The sequence below is a fragment of the Alosa sapidissima genome, chromosome 24, assembly GCF_018492685.1.
Source record: "Alosa sapidissima isolate fAloSap1 chromosome 24, fAloSap1.pri, whole genome shotgun sequence".
Classification (NCBI taxonomy): domain Eukaryota; kingdom Metazoa; phylum Chordata; class Actinopteri; order Clupeiformes; family Clupeidae; genus Alosa; species Alosa sapidissima.
In genome coordinates, this window is record NC_055980.1 from 19,317,635 (window position 1) to 19,333,469 (window position 15,835).

The window sequence follows — 15,835 nt, forward strand, 5'->3', positions numbered from 1 at the left end:
CGATTGACAGCCCTAAAAATAACTGCAGTTATTTTTTGCAAGGGGATATGTAGCAAGCATCAAAAGCAAACAGCCCAGACACTGAAACTGGGCATTTATTGCTGTGTGAAGGTGATTCACACACAATTATGTGTCTTGAGGGGAGTATTAATTTATTTTCATTGTGTCCCCTAGGCTATATCTGCCTGAAATGCCTTGTATGTAAAAAAAACTTCTTCCTGAAGCACTTTATTTTGAATTTATTTAAATTTGAAGCACTTTGTATTTATTTCCTCAGCATATTAGGCAGGCACGTGCAGAGAAGGGGGGCTACAGGGGCTCTAGCACCTGCCCTTTTGCCCCTTTGATGTCCAAGTGCCCTTTTGACAAGACACGTTTTTTACTTTTTAAAATTTGTAATAATTCCACTAGTTCCAACGTGAATATTATAAATATTATACGTGCTAAAATGTCTCATTAATAGTTTGTGAAATTAGAAATTTACAAAAATAACAATTTTATATGTTAATTCACCCTTCGCTAAGTCCCGCCCTCCTTAGTTACTGTTGCTATGCCTGACAAGCTTTAGGACCCTGCACGTCTATTACATAGGGGGAGAACCAGGACTTTTCAATGAAATGTAATTTACAAAGACATCGTACCACACTGAAAGCTAATATTTTGACACTAGCTACCTACATCTGTCCTCTGTCAAATACAGTTGGAATTTCATCTCTGAACAAAACCGTTCACGAGTTATTTAAGCAGAAGTCGAATGTGCGTTTTGTTTCATTCGACTCTCCTGGCCAGAATGAATGGAACAGGCATGGGGGACGAAAGAAACATACCATTTAAGCTATGTACTTCCCACAACTTCAATATTTGACAACATATTATGAATGGTACTTCAAATAGGTGTTATTTTAAATAGATTACTGATGGGCTATACATCTTGGTGGATGTCTGTTAACAACTTCTTGCCGTTATCGTGAAGCGTGTATCTCGCGGTTATGGAAATATCATGCAATATGCCATTTTTTATAGTTAGAACAATATGTGTTCCCAATTATATCATGTTTCTATAGTGTAACATGTTATTTCACTGTGTCTTTACGTGGGTTAGGGCACCACACATCCAAATAAGTGCCCTTCGTGACCCACAGGCCTTCAGTCTTCAGGTTAACATGGCAAAACTCGAAAAGCTTGTCAGACCTCCTGTGCCTAGTGACGGGTTGCTAAGCCACGATTAGCCTGTGGCGGTTTTCGGGTGTGGCTTAGCGAGGGGTGAATTGAAATGCCTTGCGGCCACCAATCCATGATGTCATACATTCAGTGAACTGTCAGAAGGTGCACAGACGTTTGGGAGCACGGTAAGGTCACTTGGCAGTTAGTCTATCTGAACATGCAATAGTATTCAGCTTAGAGATAGAGAATAAAATGTTTAAAGTTGTTTCATGTTTAATGAAGTAGGCTATCAAACCCGTTTTAACCATGTCATGGTCCATCAATTTCAATAATGGCAGCTTCGAAAATCTAAGGCTGAACGTTCATAACATATTCAATTCAGAAAATGAAAAAACAGAGTAGGCAAACATTTTCTAAATCATCATAAGCCGACGACATAGGCTACTGTAGTTGTTTAACTAACCCAACTCCACACGTCGTTCTCTGTTTACAGTAGCTACATTACGTGTCATTTCACTCAGTGGCCACACGCACAGCACGTGAATCTGCAAGACACCAGATTGCTAATGGTGGTAGTTCACTGTGATAAACATTAAAATTATAGCCTGACAAGCCAGACTAGGCAATAACATATTTATAACACCCTATATAACATATAGGGTGCGTCTAGATTTCTAGGCTATTAAAATTAGCTTTGAATTTAATCAATAAGATGTAGCCTTATAGCCTATTATCTCTGTGTAGACAATAGCCTAATGAAAACTGAAAAGACCTATCTGTCTGTGCCCTGGCTACAGTAGGCCTACAGTACATGCACTCCTATTGAATTTTCAGAACCAAGGAGACTGTATTCTCTATTGGGTTGTAATCAAAATTAAGTTTTAAATAAAGTTAAAACGTTTTCTGAAAATGTTGTTCCATGTGCCCCTTTTTTAAATTTGAGCCCCTGCCCCTTCAAAGGTCTCTGCACGCCCCTGATATTAGGTTATATCATAGATTATTATGGCAATTATTTGAACAGTGAAAATAATAATAAAAGAGTTTTTGAACTTTAAAGTCACTAATTCTGATTATTCAATGATTCATTTGAATTTAAATATTTAAAATACTTTCACAGCAAAAATTATATATACGATTAATTTAGATTAATTAATCACAGAGTATGCAATTAATTAGATTTTTTTTTTTTATCGATTGACAGCCCTAAAAATAACTGCAGTTATTTTTTGCAAGGGGATATGTAGCAAGCATCAAAAGCAAACAGCCCAGACACTGAAACTGGGCATTTATTGCTGTGTGAAGGTGATTCACACACAATTATGTGTCTTTTTCCTAGTCCTTTAGGGAAAAACACTATATTTGGTAACTTCCATAGACATCCAAAATGGGGTGGGATGATTGTATTGGGAGCACTGTGGTGTCAGATGATACTGTGAAAAAAATGGTTACATTTTGATGCTCAGAGTTCAGGTAGGAGGGCCCCTTAGCAGGATTTTGCTTAGGGCCCCATGGAGGTCTGAACCGGCACTGGCTCATACAATGACAGGTCTGGAAACAGGTCTGGTGTTATGCAGTGCCATCTGAGGTCCAAAAGACCACGACCATCCAATGTGTTTTTCAGCTCTATCCCTTGTTTGTAAAGATTTCTCTGGATTCTCTGAATGTTTTAATAATATTATGTCCTGTAGATGATTAACTCCCCAAATACATCACAATTTCATGTTAAGAAGCATTAAAATGACATTGTTTCATCACTTGTGCGCACAAGTTTACGCAGATGATAAATACATCTCTTTACTTCTAAGAGACAATCGTGTTGCCACTTACCCTAATTAGTTGTGAAACATTCTTCCTTTTGTTTTCTTTAACATTAAACAACTTTTTCAGCATTTTGTTACCCCGTCCCAACTTTTTCTGAAACATGTTGCTGGTATCAAATTAGAAATTAACATATATTTTCCATGAAATAGTCAAATTTGTCATTTTCAACATTTGATACAGTATGTTGTCTGTGTCCTTTTTGCAATGCACTGTAAAAAGTTTAACGTAAAATTTACAGCAACTTGCTGGCAGCAAATAACCAGCAAGTTGCTGTATTTCACTCTACAGTACACCTACTGTATATGAAATCACAGTACGTATGCCTGATACTGTAAATGCAAACTACAGTAGTACTACCAGTGCTGTAATGTATACAGTATTGAATTGTCTACCGTATTTTTAATCACAGTACTTATGGATCATACTGTAACTTAGTACAGTAGTAATACCAGTGCTGTAATATTATTTACAGTAATTTTGGGAAATTCATATCCTGCTTTATCTACAGCCAGGATAAATTTGACTAGGCCTAGGTATGGTTTAGGCTACACAAACTTGCATAAATAACCATTGACAACTTGTTATCAGTTTGAAAAGCAAGTACATTTATTCACTTTTTTCCGTTTAGAAATTCTCGTGTGCTGCATCCTAACGTTAGACCAACGGTTGCAGTCAGCCTGATCCACCACCAGTAGCAGAGTGAAGCAGCACCTAGCAGAAATAGAAGAAAAAAAGATAAACAGTGTTAGATAACAATTTTCAACTGAAACTGAAGGCTACTTACAAGTGAAACTTTAGAATAATCATTTATATATATATACTGTATGTTTTTTGAGTTTACTGTCAAAATGCCAGGCTGAAGATGGTGTTAGCATAACTCAGTTTCGCAAGGTATATTTAGCTGCTAACGTTAGCCAGCTGGGTGAGCTCATTGATGATGTTTGCTTGCAGCAACACATATGGCAGCAACAGCCATTCGCGCTGTTCGTCCGAACAACGGTTAATGATAGTCAGATGTGACTTAACTTATATCAATATTGCTAAAGTTAGCCTATTAAACTCACAAAACCGTACATGATTAAGATGAGTTAACGTTACATAAGTTATGGTAGCAGCTAAACCTCCACGTTAACGTTAACCAGCAGCACATCATCTTCAGCCTCAACATTGTGACAGTAACATACTAGGCCTAGCACTACTAGCGAATGTTTTATATAAATTATATGAATATAATAAACTAACTTACTGAGAACTAAGGTAGGCCTAATATAAATGAGACTGCCAAAACGTTAACGTAGCTTCTAACATAAAACATTAACGTTAATGCCACCTTCACAGCAACAGCAACTATGATAGCTAGCCTAACGTTACTTACTTAGTTGATCCAACAAGCATGGATGAGTTTGTAAGTTAGACAGTACAACGTACATAGACTGTACACATGCCCGAATTTAATGTAGTACAATTTCACAATGAAACTTTAACGTTACATAAATAAATGCTTGCTTACCATTAAGGTGGAGCTGCGAACTTGACAGAGTGCTGAACACCGTTGGTCTGACTGACTGAACTGTTGCTCAAAAATGATCTCCCGCCGCCGGACAGTTCAAACGTCGTCGCGCGGTGCACGTTTCAATCACCACGTCAAAATTTCCCAGTAAACCATAAATCCATGACTTTTCAATATCTTTTCAAAATGATGATTTGGATGGAAAATCAACATAATATCAATGTCACCTTGCTATCTGGGAGCTTAACTTTGTATTTATGTGCAAAAAGAAAACAGAAAACCCCAACTGATTTTCCGCCATGTTTTTTCAAAATTTTCAAAAAGCTGACAAGTGAGGGAGGAGTCAGATTTATTACTGTGTTATGATTCGCAGCAAATTTTTATTACTGTAGTTTGACCATTTTTGACCATAATTCATAGCGAAACTACAGCAACATACTGTATTCACAAATACAGTACACATTTTTCTCAAAAACAGCAGTGATGCTGTGAAAATCACAGAATCTTGTTACAGTGTGTAATATGAGTTTAAGAGATTTGCAAAAGATTATTACATTCTGTTTTTATTCATATTTTACACAATGCCCCAACTTTTTCTATTTTGGGGTTGTATATTTTATGACACCAAAATTAAGAAGTATGCTACAGTCAGGGCTTTGAACCGGTTCAAGGAACGAAAACGAAAACCGGGAACTTTTTGTATTTTACAGGGAACAGAAACGAAACCGGAAACGTTATTATTTTTTATGTTCTGGAACAGGAACACTTATTTAAAAATAATGGTAACCGGTTAATACCGGTTTTATTTCGTTCCTCAAAGTTTTCGTTGCCTAATTAACTAAAAAAAAAAAAGTAATTATTTTCCTGCGCACGTTACCTGACGGCTGAGGTTCACTTCCTGTGTGACATTACATCAGACATTCGCTGACTGAATGGAGAGAGAGCGATGGATTACAAAGTCTCCACTCCACATCTTAAATAAGAGGTGGATTACGATCCATCGTTAATTAAAACGCTCATTCCAAACACAATATCAATAGCTATATTTGTCGACTCCACGTTAATGATGGACTAGCGAACATTAGGCCCAGGCGCACCTGCAGGTGTACGTCCGTACGCACTGTGCGTACCATCAAGCTACTCAACAACAGAACATTTCCCTTGTGTGTGTGTATTCACACCAAATTGGCCTACCATACCTTCCCAAATATGCACAGTATCCCTTTAGCTGCATGCCATTGGGCTATTTACCATCTATTACGTAAAGTTAGTGAACACGTTATCAAAATTAACGTGCACGCATTTTGTTTGAGCAGGAGAGAGAATACGCACGCAGACACGCAATAGGCTACTTGTTGTTTTCTTTTACTCGGCTATCTATATATGGTTATCAGCACACAATGTTGAGCTAATTCACTAACTCAATACTCATCATGGATATCACAAGTTTAAACAACGAAAACAGAAAGGATGGAGGCAGCAAAGCTAGGAGTTATTCCAGATGGGCAAGGTAGGCAATTGGTGTGCTTGTCAGAACGTTAGACTGCGCTAAAGCCAGACGTCACGTTACGCTAGAACAAAACTAAAGGTAACTTTAGCCTGTCCTATACTGTATCAAGCCTGTCCTATACTGTATCAAGTTGTCCAAATGAATAGGTCATTGTAGACATTGTCGTTGTATTATTGCATGTGGATGTTGTTATGCTATGTAGGCTACTTTTTGCTGACCAATGCACGGACCTAAAACGGACAAATATTGTTCACGAGTGATTTTTTTTTTGCGGGGGGGGTGATGGGTGTGCGTACCATAGCATTAATTCCTGCAGGCGCCCCTGACTAGGCCTACTGGATGGCCTTTCCCCGACAGTTGCAATTTGTTGTTGCCCGAGTGACATAACCATGTGTCTTAATAATGTCGTTACGTTTGTGTGGAAATTTTCTCTTTTAACAATAAACTACACATTTGAAATAATTGTAGGCCTATTTAATTATTATTATTATTAATAATATAATTATTATTATGTAATAATGGTTGTAATATTATTACATTTGGTTTAAGCTGGATGAGAAAGATGTGACATAATTCTATAGCATTAAACAGCTGACAGGAACTAAATTAACCGTTCCGGGAACAGTATTTTTTTGTTCTAACCGGTTCGGAAACGTCAATTTATTGGTGGAACTCCAACCGGAAACGTTATAATTCCGTTTCTGTTCGGAACGAACCGATTGGAAAAAAACATTGGTTCAAAGCCCTGGCTACAGTATATCTTTATCGGGGAAGCTTTTAGTTTATTTTTCTTTCGATCGGATAATAGCCTGCTGTAAATTAACAGACAGAAGCACGGCAGGGCACGCCCCAAATGATAATGAATGAATGGAACCTCGCCTCTCGCGTAATGATGATCAGCTATTGGCGCGGTCCAGCAACAGTGTGTGATGTTGAGCCTAGGCTGAGGGTAATCTTAGGTAATGTCATGTCATGTCTTGAATTTCCCCTTTGCAATCAATAAAGTATCTATCTATCTATCTATCTATGTATGATAACTAGTATTGCCTGGCAATACACATTGAAATGGTGGCAGCCATGTCTCCAGGCATTTCGGTGCTGTTAAAGCAGGGGTGTGAAACATAAGGCCCGGGGGCCAGATCAAGCCCACCAGCAGGTTTCATACAGCCCCCAAGATGTTTTGGGTAGGAAGGGAAAATTAGAAAGAAAAGATATTCACATCCAACTGTCTTCAACAATCTGTAATAAGCAATTTCTGTGATTGAAATTGATTAAACCTAGCACTACAGACCATCCTCAGGAAGGAAGAGGCCAAAAAACTGACATGGAAATAGGGAGTTTCAAGAGAGAAAGAGCAGGATATGATGAGTAAATGATTTGTTGCTCATGAGTGGGTATAGTAAAGGAGTATATAATTTAACAACACTCTGATACCAATGCAGAGAAATGAAAATGACAATGACCATGACGGCCCCCAACAAATCTGGCCCACGGCCTAATATAAGTATAAGTATATATACTTTTTTATCCCGTGAGGGAAATTTGGTCTCTGCATTTAACCCAATTGGTGAATTAGTGAAACACAAACAGCACACAGTGAACACACAGTGAGGTGAAACACACACTAATCCCGGCGCAGTAAGCTGAATGCTACAACGGCGGCACTCGGGGAGCAGTGAGGGGTTTGGTGCCTTGCTCAAGGGCACTTCAGCCGCGGCCCACTGGTCGCGTCTAAAAACCGGCAACCCTCCGGTTACAAGTCCAGAGTGCTAACCAGTAGGCCACGGCTGCCCCTAATATGAGTTTGTGTTAAAGTTAATGTTAGTTTGCTTTGCATGTGAACATGACGTGACGTGTGCAGACTGACGCAAAGCAGTAGCAGTAAAATTAGTATTACAAATAATCTAGATATTAAAATCATATACCAAATTATAGCCAAATGACATACTACAATTATAGCCTTGATATATTAGAAAAAAGGGTTGAGTCCTCGACGAGTCATCGCCAGTCCGAATGCACGAGTTCGAGTCATTCATTGCTCAAGTCCAAGTCAAGTCACGAGTCATGACTCGGACCCGAGTACTACAACACTGGGTGGCGGTATGCGCCTGTGTAACCCGCCATTAAACCGAAAGAAGAAGAAGTTGGTTCAGGCAAGTTCACCCCCTTACGAACATCTTGGTAGCGCTCTCTTCTTGCGTCACACTTACATCACCATTTCCTTGTTTTTTGGCCGTGACACATACAGTGTTTATAACTGGTAAGACAATTTTGATTGCCGTGATATTTATTTCCACGATATAGGGTGTGTTCGAAACGGGAGACAGCTGCCTACTGCCTCCCTCCTCACTAGACATGACTTTGGATTAAATGCATCTTTTAAAAATGAGCGTAGCACTCTATAATCTTTGGTTAACACTACGGTATGACATTAGCAAAGGCCTGACGTTAAACTAAATTAGCTTACGTAAGCTAGCAGGCTAACGGTATAAATTAGTTTTACGGCCGGCATATATATCAGACCAGACGCTATTATTGGTTACAACAATGGCATAATCAGATAGTAAATGGTTTATTTCTAATCTGTAATCTACAAATCTAAGCAAAATAAGGTCACACAAATTACATTTTAAACAGATTCAGCAGCCATTACCGAAGTCATCCGCCATGTTTGTTTACCTTTCACAGCTGTTTCAGACGTTGCCGCAAGGGATTATGGGTAGGAGGGAGCATGAAGTGTGCATCGATGCTGCCTTCAAAAATGACCGTTATTTGGGAATTCTAAGATATCTTAAAAGGCAGCAAAATTTGTTTTTTCGGTTTCGAACCGCACTTGCTGCCTTGCTCCCCAGTTAGATATCTTAAAAGGCAGCAACTTTACCCGTTTCGAAAAAATCTTGATTTTTGCTAGCTGGCTTATAGATCGGTTCGGCATGTAGGGGACCGTCCCTAACATTAAGTGAGTGGGTGGAATCACTATCTACTCTTTACACATTCATTTTAATTTCAGATGGGGTTTAGCTTGTTTCTGAGCACAATGGTTTCAAGGAATTGTGTTTACTTAACTGTCCAATTTAGGCAATCGACCTAGATTTCCCAATGTTGACAAAAAAAATTCTCTGGTAGCTAACATTCAATGCTAGCTTCATTAGCAATGATTGTTGAAACAAATGTTGCTTGTGTATGTGTGCAAGCACGTGCTTGTCCATTTGTGTGTGTGTGTGTTTGTGCATGTATGTGTGTGTACTAGCCTAGGTTAGCCCAAATAAAACTGTTGCAAATGACCGAGATTGTGCAATTTATAAAGCAATAAGGTAATTATGACCGCCGCACAGCGAAGCGCTGGACTGGGCGGCGGTCATATTTTGTACCGCTGCAGAGAAATTGTGGAATGTAATTCAATCGTCCTGGGCATGGAATACCTGTTCACAGTTGCCAGTAGTTTGTCGACATGCAACACAGATGTGAAGCAATTTTCAGAAGTAATGGCATTTTTCAGTTTATACAGAAATATTTTTTGTTTGTGAAGAAAAATGCCTAACATTCATTTTTCTTCACTTTCTGTAAAGGTATAACACAAACTTGATCAATTTTGGTCATGTTTTGATTTGAAATCGAATGTGCAGTGTCCCCAATGCATTGATATTATGGAATTAACATCTATTCTAAGGATTTTGAGCTTTATTACATTTTTTAAAACACACTGCTATTGTTCTGCACATAGCTGTACATGTAAGCTTCCTTTTATAGGTTTTGGTTACACAATCAGAGTGACAGTTAACACATGGCCCAAAGCATCACTTCTGCATTCTTGAAATGCTGACATTAACTTGTTCCATTCCTTTGCGGTTATTTCACACAACTAAAAAAGTAACTGACTGACAGCAAAAGCGGAATGATGAACAGAGCATAAAGTTCATGCTTGTGAACTAATACAGAATTAGACAGTAAACTTATATGTGTTTTAAAGCAATGTAATAACTTTTCTTAATTGTCAACATACGCATACAGATATATTTGACATCGGCATATTTGAGGCACCACTGTCCCCTATCAATCATCATCAAGGCAACATAATGAAGAGACACATCATCTGGATCAGGATCAGGGGGTGGAGGGAAATCGGGACGCATGCCTACATCATAATAGTCGGCGTCTAACATATAACAATCACCATAACCATGTTTGTTGCCAGCTCATCTTCATCATCAGCACCGGGACCACCGGTCCCCAGTCCTCCACCATCGGTGTCAAGGTGGCAATAGGACTGATGACCAGCAGCCCTTAGGAACAGATGCTCAGGATAGTGAACGGCAGTTTCGATTGCACGCTGTAACAGAGCTCGAACACAGGGAATTATACAGCAACCAATCAAAGACATAAGGCACATAACCACAGGAGCAGTGACAACCACATTCTACTACCTCTTTCCAGCTGTCAAACCATTTTGTCATGAAACTATCAAAAGACTAGCCTTCGAAAAACCCAGACGTACTTCCGGCAAATTTGAGATTCGCTCTGAAAGTCTGTCTGGCCAAGAACCCATTCTAGCCCATTTCCAATTTTCCTAGATCGAGACACCAATCAGAACCCTTGAGGCGGGCTTTACACGATGACGATAGCGCACCCTGTTGAAGAAGCCGGGTTTTAAAAAAAAAAAACATCGACAATGATGGCTGCTGCTGCTTGTTGATGTTGGATAATCATGTGGAGAGCCGACCTCATCTATCAAAAGAAAGGGACTAAAAGTTGCACTAATGCACAACGACCTTTCCTAAACTTGGGTAGCTGTGTTCTGATATTAATCTTCCCCACAAGCCCACCATGTGTCAGCATGACTAACCACTTGCTCAGTCAACTGTAGGCTGGAGTACTGTGTATGTGTACAAACATGCTGAATAATGTGTACAAACATGCCGAAGTTGTAGCATAGAAATCTCCTACCGTATAATTTCTGTTGTGTTTTTCTATACAAGTGTAATTTCTGGTAAGCCTGGTAAGTGGCGGAGGATACACGCAGCTGCTCACTGGTGGATAGAGATAATGCAAAGTGGTACAGTTACCAACGTTAGATGTATACAGTTGTAACATACACATGAAACTATTAAGGCGAGACACACAGGTGAAAACATAATTTTTTCATGCACTGGTCAATTTCGAGATTTTGAGCTAGTTTGTTACCTTAGCATGTATTCTATCACACTACTACAACAAAAAAGTCTGATTTACAGTGCACATTTAGGTGTTTATTTCACTATATTGTTTCTACTCGCGCCTGTATATCTATCTATAAAGCAAGAAGCGTCTGTGTGTGTGGCATGCATATCTCGCTGACCGTTTGTCAGACTTTCCACTTCGCTCAAATTCAGTCTATAACTTATTAGATTTGGACTATGTCATTGTTGTTATTATTCCATGGACAGTAAACATAAATTTAATTTTCATTCTCCAAATTTTGCTTCCTCGAACCTATCTGCCATATGTTAATTCTCGTCATCCCACTCGTCATCATCCCATTCCCCTTTTAAATGGAGGTCTTGATAACTTCGACTTTTTGTTTACGCCAGACTCCTGCTTTAAAATGCAGACTTCCTCCCTCCATTAAAATTTGGCTTCTTAGTTTTTGAGATCTTGGAATGTAACCGCCAGCATAGTATTTTGTTTTTTCTTTCTAATTGGGGAAATTCCCCATCTACAACACCCACAGCAACATCAGACATTTACCCATCTTGATTTTTTTTTACCCACACACACACACTTTTAGCTATTGCCCAGGTCCCAGACCTTACCGTGCATAGATTTTTAGGTGTTCCACCTCAACCCCCGGATGTTGGGATCCCGGACGAGCCCCCAATTCTGTTGAATATTTTAGTATGCTTTTGGCGCAAAAAAAGACAGGAGCCAGTGATCCCAAGAACAATGCAATTGTATTATCTTTGCAAAGAGAGAGAATGATACGAAACAGATGGTTCGTACCAAGACTGATATGTGTTACATGTAAGCTTCCTTTTATAGGTTCTGGTTACACAATCAGAATGTGACAGTTACACATGGCCTAAAGCATCACTTCTGCATTCTTAAACTGCTGACATTAACTTGTTCCATTCGTGACAAAATCACATGACAAAATCTCATGACAAGCTATTTACACATAGCCAGAGCCTTGTGAGTTATCTATACATATTTAGACATATAATGCTGAGAATAATAATAAAAATACAGTAAAAGTATTATTAATAATAAAATTAAATCATGATAAAATATACATATACATACACATACACATACATACGTACAAAACAATGCTGATGTAATTCAAAAAGAGTAACAAGGTTGTAGCAGCACAGCTGTTACATGTACACTGAAGACAATGAGGCCTTGACTGGAGCTAAGAATGGTCAGCTCTTTGCCTCTGATGATTTAGGCAAATTGGCAAAGGTTTGTAAAAGAACTCAGTATTACAATGTAACAACTATATGTTGGTACCCACAAATACATAATGCAAGTACAATGGTAGTACCTGATAATACATGTTGTTACACAGGTTGTACCACTGTACCTAATTAGGTAGGTACACTGTAACAGTGACACATTAACTCATTGAGTGCCAAAAACGTAATGCGTTGAGTGCCAAAAACGTAATATTACGTTTTTAGCTTTTTTTTTAATTACAAAACTAGACACTCTAACACACCTTATATGTGATTTTGGGAACTCTGTGATGAATGGAAATGAAATATATGACGATCGAAAACTCATGAAAACGCACAATCTGGACATTTTATCATAACTCGGTTGCCGCTTTGGGTCGACATGCACGTCATAAAGCGGTTGCCGCTTTGGGTCGACATGCACGTCAGCTCAAAACCAGGCCATTTTCGTGGATCTATCACTAGGTGGCAGTCTCGCCAGGTCTCGCTTCCCGGAACCTTTACAAGCAACACTTCATATTCATGAAAGACGTTATATCTCCATTTCTAGAAAAAAAAACAGCGATTTTGATGAAAACTAGCCACTGTTTAGCTTGTGATTTCTCAGGAACAGAAGCGTGTAAAAATACACGGTTTGCACCCACTGAGAGCTTAAAGTCTCACCTTTCAAACGAGCCATTGTATGTGTTCATAGCTATAACACAGAATATGTTACAAAAATCATCAACAATGGTCTAGATTGCTGGCACTCTAGGACAAAGCTTCCGAAAACAGCTTGGCATTCAATGAGTTAAAAGAAAGTGTTACCGTCTTTTCTTATTTGTATTAGGGCAACATGGGACTAGCATACATTCAACACAATTTCACCCTAGCATTACCCTGGGTATACCCATGCTGCCTTGCACACAATTTTATTCAAATCTCAACGTTTTCGATTGAGATGAGGTCTAGTGTTAGCCAGCCTACACTAGCATTTCACAATGCAAAAAATGCTTGCTGTGATCTTGTGTATCTTTTGCCCTGTAATGACTTGTATTCTACTGTATTTGTTACTTTATCCATAGGCTGGTCTAAGCCAGGACACGTCAGATTACAGTGAAGCACCACATGCATCATCTCACCCTTTTCCACTATGGTCTGCCAGAGAGGTATATTTTTATTTGAATGATAAATGTGGAAATAATTATGGTTTATATCATCACAAAATACATCAATATATTATATGTGCTCTGTTTTTCCTTTGATAGTTTCCCAGCTTTAGCCTGGAGACAGTGATCATGAGTCATGACAATGATGATGGTGATTATTATGGTAGTCATTATGTTGACTGTTGTTTTTATTGTGTGTCCAACAGACAACTCTACTACACCCAATCCTCTGTACATTCTGGACGAATTGTCAGCAACGCAGCTAAAAAAGTTCAAGACCTTATCTGGGATTCCCTGGGGCAAACTGGAAAAGGCAGACGTGACTGACATAGTGGGACTGATGGAAAGTCACTATGAAGCCACCAATTGGATGTCGAAAACAAAGCAAATCCTAAAGGAGCTGCCACGTGTGGACCTTGTTAAACCATTTGAAGAGAGTTGTGAAGATTTCATTACTAGTTTGGCTAATCGTGATAGGTAAGATTGCTATGTGCTCGATGCTTGAAAAGTCCTATATCAATACATTTTATTATTATTATTATTTTATTATAGCCAGTCAGGTTGTTAGCCTTGGCAGAGGTTGATAGGCCTACTCTCCAAGTGCCTTTGAAAGGTAGAGGAGCAGTGTTATGGATAATCTTACAGTATGTACTAAATATATGTCTCTGTACAAAATGTAACTATCCAAATTGATAATGTTGTATTTAAAAGCATCAGCTCCACCGGCACCGCACCATAACATGAATCACCATAGTCAAAATATACCTCAGTGTCAGGAATTGATCAATGTTAAGCTTTCTTTGTCAAAAATGGTTTTATGCATTATTGTATTTCAGTGTTTCTCAAACTTTTTCAGACCAAGGACCACTTAACCCAGGGATGTCAAAGTCAAATACATTAGAATTACAATTTTATTTAATGATTAAATGAATAATGACTGTGACTGAAGTGCGGGCAAAGTGCACAGAAATGTACGATTTTTCCCATCCTCACCGACCTTGTCGTAAAACTTGTTTAAATGATCATACGATGCCTCCTTGCTGCTTTGTCGTCTACATCAGCCTTTCTCAAACTTCTTTGACCTGAGGCCCATTCAAGGCATACTTTACTGACTAGAACGGCTCGGGGTCAAAGGTCATACGGAATTGATTAATCTGCACTATCTTTTTAATCAGTTATTTTTTCTCAAATTAATTAATCGAAATTAATCAGTTATTTTGACAGCCCTAATTAATAGGAATATTAAAAAAAAGATTGAATATCGAATTGAATCGTGTCTTTAAAATCGAAAATTAAAACAAATCGAGGACTTGGAGAATCGTGACACCCCTACCATTTAGTAATACCTTGTAAATGGCTTGTTAAAACACCTTATTACAAATTGGTAACAAATATTCTTCAACTCATATTTCTTTCAAAATGTTGACAATTCTGCACTCAATATGGAAATTCTATATAATATATGAAAATATATACATGTAATTTTACAATGTCAGGCACTGTCTACCAATACATTTAAAATCAATAAATGCAGCTTCGTCTGGATATAGAAAACCAGATTTCTGAATACTGAAGTGTCATGGCGACTTGCTATGGTAGCAATGTTAAAACTTGCTATGGTAGTAGCAATGTTAAAAATTCAGTTGGAGCACTATAAGAACACATAATGCCAGCAGACATAAAATGAAGATTCTGACAAATTCAGTTAACATGACCATGAATAGCAGTCACATCCAAAAAGTGCCTGATACCGGTATTAAAGGAGAATTCCGGTGTGATATTGACCTAAAGTGTATTGAAACATGATACCGAGTGTGAACGTATGTCTCATAGCCCATCTCGACTTGTCCCCTGCACTCCAAAATCTGGCGCTAGTTAGCCGATGCTACCAACAGCTTTTTCAGTAGTGGTGCTTCGGCATCGGGCTAGCCATGCAAATAAATCACTGTTTTACACCCATTTACGAGGCTCAATGTATCTCCACACTTCATTGGTAGACTTCCGAGGGCCCTGACATTTAAAACGAGACATTGAGAACTTTGAAAAAGCACTGGTAGTTTACTTACAAGACGATTTATACAGACAGTATCTTCACGAAGTTTAACGTTTGCAGCCATCTTGAATTTAGTCACGATAAGTCGAGCAACGAGTAAGAATGAACAGGTATGATAAGGGATCAGATTCCAAAAATAATTCAGTGGAAATGCATGGATTCCAGTTTCTTCCAGTAGCAGCAACTGGAATCCATGCA

At 38.6% G+C, this 15,835-nt stretch overlaps 1 protein-coding gene across 1 annotated transcript in view; it reads left to right on the top strand.

The window, feature by feature from the left end:
* Positions 1 to 1,311: 1,311 nt before the first annotated feature.
* The window catches only part of LOC121700735, a 17,835-nt gene continuing 3,311 nt past the window's right edge, over positions 1,312 to 15,835 (top strand). Inside the window, exons 1-3 of the mRNA XM_042083936.1 lie at positions 1,312 to 1,349; positions 13,501 to 13,584; positions 13,791 to 14,061. Of these exons, the coding sequence (XP_041939870.1) occupies positions 13,569 to 13,584; positions 13,791 to 14,061 (287 nt within the window). The 5' untranslated portion in view covers positions 1,312 to 1,349; positions 13,501 to 13,568. The remainder of the gene's footprint in view (positions 1,350 to 13,500; positions 13,585 to 13,790; positions 14,062 to 15,835) is intronic.